General features: G+C 31.6%; 1 protein-coding gene across 1 annotated transcript; it reads right to left on the bottom strand.

The window, feature by feature from the left end:
• Positions 1-3,522: 3,522 nt before the first annotated feature.
• LOC149532196 (uncharacterized) lies at positions 3,523-4,934 on the bottom strand. The gene is made up of 2 exons (XM_089810769.1): positions 4,057-4,934; positions 3,523-3,866 (listed from the first exon to the last, which is right to left on the bottom strand). The coding sequence occupies exon 1, from the start codon at positions 4,917-4,919 to the stop codon at positions 4,077-4,079; it is 843 nt and encodes a 280-aa protein (XP_089666895.1). The 5' UTR covers positions 4,920-4,934; the 3' UTR covers positions 3,523-3,866; positions 4,057-4,076.
• Positions 4,935-13,081: the final 8,147 nt, after the last annotated feature.

Here is a 13,081-nt window from a genome sequence, read left to right as displayed (position 1 = left end):
TGAACATAGTAATAAATTATAGTGGGCTAAGATAACAAGAAATTTACTATCACATTAACATGAATATGTAAATGTCAATAATCATAATGCCACTAAATGTATGAGGAAAAAACCTAGTAGGATAATAATCTATCCCCAAATATGTAATGTGCTTGTTTTGAAGTGAAAAATCTAGTCCTAACTATACTTTGAGAGTTAGATTCAATTTTTCCATTATGGTTTATGCGAATGTGAACTCTCTCCTAATAGCTATTTTATATTATTCTATTTGTTTATGTGTCTAACTCCTTCATTGGTATTATCTTAAAAACATGCACTATTTTGCTAACTTTCTTGGACTAAAATTAGGCTCCTTATTACCTTAGGTTTGGGTCAAATTTTTAGGGCTACCAAAACATCATCATTAGGTAATATAGGCCCAATAATTACCTAAAAGTGTGGTCTATGTCATTTTTGAAACAACACACAAACTAAAGAAGTTTTACTTCATGAACCCTAAATTATAATATTGATATGAATAGCTTGTAAAAATCCTAGACATGGCAATCCAAGTTTCATTTTGTGCCCCAAAAGCCATGCTAATTTATTTAAAAAGAGGGATTTTGACCTTGTTTTTTTACACTTTTAAGTGTGAAGGCTTGGTATCTCAAATTCACACATAAAGGATTGTATTGTATCTCTTAGAAAGTCTTAGACTCATTTTTGTAGTTATGTGTAGTGTATACCTAATGAAATCCTCAAGGACTCAGAACCTTTGTCTTGCTCAACTACTAGGACTAGGTGTTTCCCTTGGCATGGGATAGGTTATCTAATACCTCTATCAAAATAGTCTAGCTCCAAATTTTGAGTATTAGTCATCTTTGTAAGAAGTGAGAAACTACACTCCAATGTTGGTCTCTTCCAAAAAATAAATTTGAAAATAGATAAGTTTGTTGTAAATAAAAGTTTGTCAAGATCATTTCAAAATCCTATCTATTTAACTACCATCTAGAAATTCCTATTGAGCACAAGAAATAATCTAGAGTATAGATATAAAAATAAGGAGTAAATAATTCAAGTCTCCATCTTCTTTCAAAAAATAATGATTAATAATAATAAGTTCCTCTATGATGAAGACACTTATTAATTTCATCCAAGAAACATATAGCAATAATTGAGACTACAAGACAATATTTTTAGTTCTAAGGTAATATTTGTCAAGTTAAGCATTTTCACTATTATATTTGTTTCGAGGATAAGCTCTATTTTTATCAATTTCTATTATGTTGGAGGTAGAAACAAAAACATGTGGTTTTCAACTTAGATAAGTCTTTATGCATCATAACACTTTCACCTATTTTATTGTGTGTGGATTTTTTAATTTTTTTAAAGAGTTCTATAGGTCTGTACAGTATAGTTATTGAAAATTCTAGATTTTAAAATAGACAAGAACACTAAGATATGAATCTACAAAATTTTAAAATGCTTTATATTGAATTACAAAGAGATTATAGGGCCTCTTTATTGTGAGTTGACAACATTCTATTGGAATATGCATCGAAGTTCTATTGAGGTATTGTCTAGTTTTGTTTGATATTTTAGGCCCAAATTATACAAACAAGTACCTTTTGTATCATCTTTCTAAATTTGAGATACAATTTTGATTGAATAACAAAAATGATGAAAATATCTTCATGAATCTAATACATGGTAATTAAAGGATAGTTTTGATAAAAAAAATGAAGGTTTAGAGTCCTACAAAGACATGTTCAAGCACTCAAGAGGAGTTTCATAGAGGCTTTGAGCCAAAAGGAAGACGTGAAAGTGAATTTGATGCTAAAGAAGAAAGATAGTTAGAAGGAGAACAAGAATGTAGAAAAATGCCTTAAGAAAGTTAGATTTTTTAAGTGCATCTCAAAGAATGTACAATAGAAAAAGCTTCCTTGATAGGAAAAGAAATGGTTGCAGTTTTTACAACATTTTATATTGGTTACTTGTATGACCTGAAGAGGGGAACAAAGGTTGGAGAGGAGATCTCTATTAGTGTTGATAATGGATTTAAATTGTAGAGTTTTCTAAGTGAGATTATTTTCTATATAACAATTTAGGATCATTTGGTTGCATTGCAATTAATGAATTTACAATTCTATTTTGTAGAAGAAATTGAATGCAAGTTATTTTCCTTCTTGTAATTTTATAATTTAATATCCATTTTAGTGTTATGTTTGAGCATTAGGTGGAATATTCATTCATTAGAATGAGATACTTGGTAGGGGACAACAATCAAACCCTTTTTTCCCTTTGAGTTTCATTTATGTATGATTTGTAGAAATTTAAAGCCTTTCTTATTGTGATGTGCCAAAATAGATTGGCCAACTTCTCAATTTTGACTATGACTTGAGAAAGGTGATGAGAAGATATCAACATGAAAAATAATTATAAAGTTCAATGCTACTCTTGAAATATTAATGTTTGGATTTAGTTTATGTTCCTTGAGTATTGTAGTTATCAAATATAACTTTTGATGAGAAAGCTAAGCAATTCTTAATGGCACAACATATGAAAATAGTTGAACCAACAAACAACCAAAAAGTGATGGTGAAAACTAGCTTCTTGATAGCCACATATACAGAGGAGCAAGATATGTGTTCAATAAGACAAACTCACCACAATAAGACAACCAAATCAGTTGATTTAACTTATATTATATGAAGGATATGACTAAATTCTATGTATTCATTGTGAGACAATCATTTTAATGAATTAATACACAACGTGGCTATCATCCAAACAAAATGTACCTTTGACCAAAATTGAAAAAAATGAAAACACATCAGATTTTATTGAAATTTGTAGCATTTGTTCTTCATAATTTATATATTCTGTAATCGTAAACAACTAAAAATTTGAAAAAAAATCACTATAATTTCTATCATTTGACGAAAAAGTATTTTTTAACTTTTGGTATATTCTATCTAGAACATAGCCAGCACCGTTAATACATACATGTAAATAAAGAATTCGGATAAATTGAATTGTTTATTCTTAAAAGTAAGAAACTTCTATTGTATTACAATGTTTGAGAAAGGCTCAAAGGATATGTAGGAACTGAAAAATATTGTACTCTCCAATTGTATCAACCCGGTAGCGACATGAATTACACTCTCCTTTGGAATGACAATTTTCTTTCTAGAGTCCACAAATAATAGAACTGCCACATTTTGAGAGGTAGCAGACCGTTGGCGAATGTCGTCCACTCTTTTGATTTTATTAATGTAGAAAGAGCAGATAATGTTTTGGTCAAACAGTAATATTTCTCCATTCTCTTAAATCTCTTAAATCTCATTATCGCTTGCGTCCTGTGGAAACGAGTACCTTGAATTTTCATAATGTGCATGATATTCTTTAATTGTTGAAATTGCAAGCCTGACTTCTGATTATTCTTTCGCCCAATATTTTACGATTAAAGAAAGCACAATTAAATGTAGTGGTTTAAATTTAGACGATTCACCATTATATACTATCATTTGAAATGAAAGTGCCTTTAAGATAATGTAATACATTTTATTTTATTTTCCGAAAATGTCACACACATCAGAGCCTTATTAGGCAGATAACCAACATATTACTGAGCAATTCGAGAAGTTGAGTGTGATATATTCCTCCGCTGGCTCTGATTACTTCCTCCCTACTAATTTGGCTTCAATGTTGAATTCGTGAATCTTTCAGATAATCCAACTGGGAAGAAACAGAGAATTTGAACATCTCACACAGCATTTGATCGTTGAATTGAACAACCACCATAACCTCACTACAAATATATAGATATATAAGCTGGTACAGCATCTGCCCACCTCGTTCTGAAGCAAGCAAACATAATTTTGTACCTGCAATTTTGTCACAAGCCCAATTCAAAAATCATATTAGTTAATAAGTGGAGTTACTTGCTAGATTTGCTGAAAAGCATTTTGGTCTGAAATATGAAATACTATTAACTAAAATTGTCAGCGTTTGCAACCGATTCTAGAGCAAGATTATGAACAAGTTTCAAAGAAATTAAAACAAAATATTTGTCACCTTATTGATGCTTCAGCTCCTCAATAATGAGGTGGAGGAGGAGAAGTGTACTTATACACTGGTGGAGGAGGTGATTTATATTTGTAGACAGGGGGAGGAGGAGGGGGTGATTTGTACTTGTAAATGGGAGGAGGTGTAGATTTGTGCTTGTGGATTGGAGATGGGTAATGATATGGTGGAGGAGGTGATGGAGATGGCGGTGGTGGAGATTTGTAGTGATATGGAGCGGGCAGTGATGGTGATGGAGGAGGAGGAGATTTATAGTGGTAGGGAGGTGGGGGAGAAGGAGATGGCGGTGGGGGAGATTTATAGTGATATGGGGGTGGAGGAGATGGAGAGGGCGGAGGAGGAGATTTGTAATGATATGGAGGTGGGGGAGAAGGAGATGGTGGTGGTGGGGATTTGTAATGATATGGAGGTGGAGGAGAGGGAGAGGGAGGAGGAGGAGATTTATAGTAATAAGGAGGTGGTGGTGATAGAGATGGTGGTGGCGGGGACTTGTAGTGATATGGTGGTGGTGGAGATGGAGAAGTTGGTGGGGGAGAGGAATAGTGATATGGTGGAGGTGGCAATGGAGAGGGATGATGAGGAGATTTATGATAATAGGGAGGTGGTGGAGAAGGAGACGCTGGTGGAGGGGACTTATAATGATATGGAGGTGGAGGCGATGGAAAAGGTGGCGGTGGAGAAGGTGATGGAGGTGGAGGGGATTTGTAGTGATAAGGAGGTGGTGGAGAAGGGGATGGTGGAAGAGGAGATTTGTAATAATAATTTGCTTGAGCTACAGAAACCAACATACAAAACAATGAGAGAATGAGGAACGCCATGGAAAAACTCTTCTCCATTGTTTGGCTGGAGGCCATGATTAATGGAACGTTAGCTTCCTCTTTATATAGTGCAAGATGAGGGCCTATCTCATTCAAGTGGGGCTCAATTTGGCACCGACATGTTCCTCTTTTCCTCGCAAGAGTTTACTCTATCAATTCAAACTTCTTAGCTAGATAGCCTTACTATTTTATATCAATCTCTATTTAATAACCACCGGCTTTGTCAAATACCGTTCTTCCGGATTCCTCAATATATTATAGTCACATAAGAGTTAGAGTTGTGTTGATTTTTCTTATTCTAAAAGAAGACATCAGAACTAAGCATTTAATATATCGAAGTCCCCATATGAGTTAGTGTTAGACTTTGTGTTGAGTATGTGGTGATCAATGTGCAATTTGCAAGTATACTTAACTAAATTGTGAAGTGCATTGGGAAGTGTAACTCGATGCATTCATAATTGTTGAGTTGTTCTTTGTGGGCTGTGTTTTATCATTCATATTTGAAGGCCTTTTCTTTGGAGGCAGTTAAAATTACATTCAATGAAGAAGGCAGCTAGTCATGAGAGTTTGGTTGGTCAATGGAAGCCTTCTATTGACTTACATTAAGTGCTGATGGAGTTTACACGTCAATCGTCTTGTTTTCTAATGGTTTTTTTCCATATTTACAACTGTACTTGTTGACTTGGACGCAATAACGTCTATATATTATTTTAGGGCAATCGTTGTTTTCTAGACTCCTTAGACTGAAAACTGCAAGTACAATTCAAAGGAAATTTTAATAGAACGTTCGAAGAAATCACAGTTGACGGTAACTCAAATCAATATTCTAATAAATAGACGGAGTCTACATTTTACAATTCTTTTGGGGGCGCATCTCACAAACTTGTAGATCAAAAAAATAAAGAAACTGGAGTACAAATATGGATATTCATAATAAATTATAATAATTTGTTGAACTGCCCAGTTTTGTCAAACATAATTAAATTGAAATAAATTTTTGAGAATTTCATTATGAAGTGGCTTACCGCACACTCGAACTATTGATTAATAGTGGTTAGAAGTGGGCTCAGCCACTCTTAACCAATACCATGAGACCAATGCATAATAGTGGCCCCAAGCTATTGGCTAAGAGTGGCTAGGCCCGCTCCTAACCACTATTAGTTAATTGCCCGTGTGTGCCAATTAAGCTTGGCCATCATTTTTGTTTATCTTATGATAATTATATGAGGATATTTATAAAATTAATTTTGTGTAAAATCTATTTTACATTACTAATCTATTTATATTTAACAATCTAACTAAAATATATGGAGATATATTACTAGTATATATATCTTAAATACATCTATCTAAAAAAATGCTGATAGATATCCACTACAAAATAATAATAATTTAATTTACTTCATCAAAAATTATATATATTTTCTTTATCTCCATTTATTTAGTTTTTTACTAACTTATGGTTTTTATTTTAATTTCTAAAAAATGAATGATTTATATCTCCAAATATTATAATTTAAACAAATATTTTATGTGCTATATATTAAATTATTTTTATAAATATATTCTATTTATAATAAGATTTAAACTTTTGACATGTAGATGGTTGTCAAAATTAATCTTGAAAAATATCCTAGTCCACCTATTCTACCATTGTAGAATGTGCATTAATTATTAAAAAAAATTATTATTAATGTAACTCGTTTATTATTTAAAATATTTTTAATATTATATTATAATGTATGGAATTGAATATACTGTAGTAATGAAAAATATTCAAAAATTATATAGGAAGAAACTTCATGTTTATTATCTTTAATGAACATACCATTTAAACATTCTTACGAAAAGATTATAATGTATTTTTGCCAAAAGCTCTCACTTTGATCTAGATAAATTAAAAAAATCTAACAACTTACAACTAAAAATTTCTTGTGAGGAGATTAAGACGGATAACAATTCCCTACACTAACCTTAAAAGAAGGGTTATGTAAGACCTTACTCGAATCTATACAATAGTTAAATAAATAAAATATAATTAAACATAAACAACATGCAGATCACAATGTAGTGGCTTGTGTGGTGAAAACTCTTTTTGGAAAGAAACCTCACACTTCACAAGCCACCCACTATATTATTTAAAAATCAACAATAGAATATGATATATTTACAAAGAACGCTTCTTACATGAGAATCACCAACTAGAAATCCTGAGGTAACTCATTAGACTCTTACACACAACCCAATTTTATGAACCTAATATATAGGGGATACTATACATGAAACCATCAAATGGTATTAATAAATCATGTATTAGAAATGATATAAAAAGAGGTGCCCATCTTATGTCCAATCAAACATTTGATAATGTATTAAATGGAGCATCAAAATTTATAAGTCTATTGTACTACTCACTATGAGAGCAAAAAAATTATATTACCTATTTTAAGAGACCTAACATTTGAATCAAGTATTTTGAACCATTTAAAGAGTTGGAGAGGTTGTAATTTTCTCTATTAATCTATAACTTGATACACTAATTAAAAACACTTTTGATCTATTTAGGAGTCTTATAAAGGCCTTGGAAATCAGCTCAAAAAGTTTCCTTCAGAAACTGTGTGTGTGGGGGTGTGCACATGCATACCTATATCTTAAAATTACCATGCAATATTTGGACACTTTATTTATTCTTGTGTGTGTGTGTGTGTGTGTGTGTGTGTGAGAGAGAGAGAGAGAGAGAGAGAGAGAGAGAGTGAGAGAGTGAGAGAGATGTGAATATGTTCTTGATAGTTTTTAATCTTGCATATAACTATCGAACAAACAAAAGAGCATTTAAATTATTATAATTTCTAGGACTAGTATATTTATTTATCATATATTAGTAACACCTAACACCTTTGAACAAGACTTTTTTATGAGGTACACAAGTACAAAAATATACCATAAAGAGAACTAGATTCCCAAACATAGGAGAATAAGTACCTAGAAAGAGAAGAAAGAATCATCTAAAGTAAAGATAAAGGAAGGAGTTAGAATTGTTTGACTAACTACCAATGCTCCCCTTTAGGATTTGTGGCATGACTTAACTACCTTTTCTATTCTATAAGTCTACCTACTTTATTGAGCATTGACAGGTCAATCTTTTGGTGCAATGATAACCTTATCTTGTAACAAGTGGGATCAAATCTTAGTCATAGGTTCTAATCTTTTTACGTAATGATTAGGGGGGATTGTTGGAATAACTACCAATGTTTCCCTTCAAGATTTGTGGCATGGATTAATCATGTCCTATGTTCTATAAGTCAAGTGGTTGTATCAGACATTGATAGGTCAATCTTTGGGTACAATGACAACCATATTTTGTAACAACAATATCCCTAAAGATTAAAAATTTCATGTTTCAACAAAGATTTTACAATGAAAATATAGAGCTAAATGATGCACTCCATATCTCTTAAACCTTATTACTTAATGACATTAGTAAATAATAATTGACTTTCACCTATATTTTATAGATTATAGAAGAAATATTTTGTTAGAACAATGAGAACTACTTTTCTTTTATAGTTGTAGTTTTATAGAGTCAATTAAAATGAACTACTTTGATGATAAGGAAGATAAAAAGATTATCTAGTATTATATCTAGAAAAATAGTATGGCTTCCCCTATGGAAGTTTGGTCCTTATGTTTAAAATGCAAGCTTTAGGCCTAATACATTAAAATTTTAGTTAAGAAATTTTTTATAGTGTTGTGTTCTCATTGTACTAGGCACCGCTAAATGGTATGTTCATCTTATGTGTGTGTGTGTGTATGTGTGCGCGCGCGTTGGAAAGTAGTTACACTATAACATGAGCAAGTTATGTCTTGGGTGACATCAATCAATTATGTGCATAGATTTTTGGTAGCACTAAATAACATTAGCCATTTCCCCCCTCCATATAACCAAAAAATAAATAAACATACAATAGAGTATTAAACAATTTTTATTTTTGAGGTGCATCGACCACCAATATATTTATGTATTATACATCATTAGCACCAAATGACTTTAAATAAGGAAAACATAGCATTCATTATCTAGGCACATATAAAATTAATAATTAATGTAAATTTATATTATCTCACGATGGACAATCAACAATTGATTAATATTCATACCATCTTGCATTTTTCTTTTAATTTTGTTTCATAGAATTTTTAGGACATGAGAAAGTCCAAAATTTTAATACTCACATAAAATGTCCAATATTCTCATGAACACCATCACTATATACCCTCCTTGAAATAAAATCAAATGAATGTGTGTTGCTAACATCAAAGATCCATTTCATAAAACATACAATTGCATAAAGTGAAATAAAGTCATGTTACTAAATAAAGCCATTATTACATTTTAACTTTAAACATTCATTTTCTTATATTAAAATCATAGATTCAAACATTTAATTTTAAAATTTGATATTAAATCATGATTATCAATATTTTATAACAATACCATAATACACCTCAATAAATATATAAATAAATAATATCAAAGTCTTCCCATTTCCAAATTTTAGTCTCAATTGATCAATTTAAACTTATAGCCTAGACTCATACAATATATCACTTTATTTCGACCAATTTTTAGTCAGTAATGATTTGATATGCTAAAAAGAATTTTCTATTACCATTGGATTAGGACAATCCTTTAAATATTGACTTAAAAACACATACAATTTCAAAGATAAGCATGAAGCAACCTCGTGAAATGAAGTCCCTATCTTCCGCAATCAAAGGACGTTGTAGGGCATGAAAAAATCATCGTGGGCTCGATTCTTATCACAATAATAAAAAACCCTAATCACAGATAAACCGTGGTATAATGCAATCCATTTGCTTCATTCAACCGCTCCCAGATTTATAATTAGGCATTCCAAGCATAAATTAATGTTTGTCAAGCGGAGATTACGCCGCATCAAGATGTCTGATTACGATTGGTAGAGAAATTCTTATCGTAAACAGTTGCATGCATTAAAATAGGGCTTACACAGACTATTATCATATTCATATATCTGTATTCAAAGAAGATAATGAAAGTGGGATCAAAGCTTTTGTCCATGGCAACTCAAAGTTCAGTCAAAATGGTAAGGCGGCAGCACGTCCAAGTTCTCGTAAAACTCTGGTTCAATAATGGGGGTAAATTTGTCGCACGCTTTGGAAAATGTAGGCCTCTGACGTAACCCGATAGGCCCTCTTGAAAAATATATTAATAGGAGTGATTGTGTCACATTTGTGAGTCTTGGTATGAATTTATAAACTAGCACTTGCACCAGAAGGAGGTGCAAGGGGTACGCCGATAGGTATTTGATTTCGAAGTATAATTAAAGGTTTGCATAATAAAAGTAAGTTTACAAAAGTGTAGGTCTACAAATATGTATCGTTGTAGAAAGTAGTCTATTAAGTAGTAGCATCAAATAGTGTTTGTGGCTTTTGTAGGTTCTAAAAATGCATAGCATGAACTGCATGAACCATTGCATGAACTGCATGAAAAGACAAAAAAAAAAATTATTGCTACTTGCAAATCTTTTCTATTTCTTTAGAAGGTGAAATGTTATAATTCATAAGTGACAATTATCATGAATTGAGGAAAGAGAGTAATTTAACAACTAGTTCTTTAAAAGTGGGTGTGTAGCTTATTCTCTTGGTGCGAAAAAAGTATTTAAATAAATATAAAATATAAAATCAATAGGAAAACAAGATGAATCTTAAAACCATACAATGCATACCAAAATTGATCACATAAACTTGCAATACATAAATTAAGACCATAAGCAATAGCTTTCAAGAGTTAAATTGTATGGATTTCTCTCTCCGTATTTGCCGAACTCAAAATTCTAAATAGGTAGACAAAGCTTACAACATCTCATTTTAGAACTGTCTGCAAACACAAGCATGATATTCTGAGTTCAAAATAGTAGTGAAGATTCTGAAAGTAGGTACTTGTAGTGTGGGCATTTGTGGATTATAGTCAGTGGACCGGCTGAATGATAAGTGTAGTTGAGTGGAGATGGTGAATAATATTTGAGTTCTTTTCCCCACCATGAATCTGATTCGGCTTCCATGAGCTTTGTGGATTGGGGGTTTTGTGGGTAGTCCTGAGATGTCAGCCATTGAGAGTCATTTTTGCTGGATTTAAGAAAAAAATAAATATTAGTAACTTCATAAACTATAATATTATATTGTATAAATAATATAACACATTTAGTTTCAAAATTCTTAATATCATCATTTTACTTATAACAACATATACTCACCTCATACTTTTACATATTTATTAACATTTGAAAACATCCACAACTTGAAACATAACTAGAGCACAATAACACTAAGCATCAAAATAACTATTCCTATAAAACCTCTTTATATTTGTATAATTAATATGGGCAACCTTTTCTCTCTTATTTACTTCAAAATTTAAAAGCATATTTCACTATTGCTTCAATATCATATATATAGAATATTTTATAAATATTTTAGCGAAAAGTAACTCCTCAATATAGAATATATAGAATGTTTCATCTATTTTAAGGAAACTAACTCCACAATATAGAATATTTATGAAATTTTTGATAAATGTTGTTGTGAATGAATATCTTCATTCTTTTTCATCTTATCTCTAACATTATAATTGGATGAAAAAAATGAGCATGATTATTCTAGTGTTGTTTGCATGAAGTATCATCAACTAGATTGCTTTAACAAAACACCTAGTCAATAAGGCACATGCTAAGCTCTAGAGAAATAAGGAAAACAATGATATAATATTTATCAAAAGAAATTGCATATGGATGTGGTTTAAAAGAAGTTATTACTACTAACTTTTTAGATGAGAGTTTTCATTTTAAAGCAGTATTCTTATCATATGATTCTAAGGCCCAATATAAGAAGGTTTAATATTTACAAGCTTTCAACCTTAACTTATCACATTGTCAAAAAGTGAGATCAACATAAATTTTGGAGGTGTCATTCCTAGAGCTAGTAGTAAAAAGAAAGGAATCTCATTTGTACAAGGAGTTGGAAGATGTTGAAACTTTCGCTTAATCCTTTCAATGTTATAGGGAATGTAAAATGTCTCCAAAAAAATGTAAGATCATTCCTTTATGAAGATTATTAGAAACTCAAACAAAAATATTATTTTAAGGATAAAAATTAAAACAGAGAGTTAACAATAATTAAGGAAATTGGGTTAAAGAGGATTACAAATGATGTTAAGGCCTTTGAAATTATAATGGTTGATTATATCAACAAAATAATAGGAGTCCATGAATATCAATGAGATCTTAAGACTTTTTCAAATGTTAAAAGAAGTCCACCTGGAGTCTGGCTAAACTGGCGAGCCAAACGGCAATAAAGAACTCAATTTCCATGAGTGCAAGTCCTCTATCATTTGAACATTTGTTAAAAAATAGTTCCGTTAGCCCATAACAAAAGGCCCCCACAAGAAGAGGGAGTGGGGACATGAGAAAAACACAAAGAGAGGAACTTTCATGGAATTGCAATTGCAATACCGATTCCCCGGCAGTGGGATTTGAGACATGGCATGGGCTTTCAGTAGTTATTGAAACATCAAATGTTAAGAAACTGAAACCCTTTTATCTATTTTAGATATTAACAATGACATTTTTATAAAGAGACTACAGAGTAGCGAATTCAGGGTGCCCTTGTATAATCTAGGCAACAAACTTGGTCTCACTCATAATCAAAATAGGTCAAAGTTGCGTCAGATTGACCTTCCCCTATCCATTATTCATTTCGTATCATGCAAAATTGCCTCGCCTTCTACAAACATTAAAAGCATGAACTAAAAAAAATGGCAATATAGAATAAGCATCGGCATGAATGCTGTTGTAATATCCATACAAAATGCCATAATAGTAGAGTAGCTAAACATCTGTACACTTCTATTCACTAGAAGCTCAAAAATAAAATCACTTAATGCAAGTAATTAGATGGTCATTATAGACATCTACAAGCATACCTTGAATTCCAGAGCAACTGCAATCCAAAAAACATGGGCAGTAGTTTTTAAATCAGAGTAATGCATACTAAAAGTTTCCTAGAACAGGGGCAGGATCACTTTCCTGAACATTGAGGTGGTTTCTCAACAAGAATGAAAGGCCTAAAAAATGCTAACAAACTGAAAGCTCCTTCCTTCT

The sequence above is a fragment of the Cupressus sempervirens genome, chromosome 11 (genome assembly GCF_028749045.1).
Source record: "Cupressus sempervirens isolate cs-2001-9-10 chromosome 11, ASM2874904v1, whole genome shotgun sequence".
Lineage (NCBI taxonomy): Eukaryota > Viridiplantae > Streptophyta > Pinopsida > Cupressales > Cupressaceae > Cupressus > Cupressus sempervirens.
The sequence above is the reverse complement of the archived record's forward strand: the minus strand, read 5'-3'. Positions and strand labels throughout refer to the sequence as shown.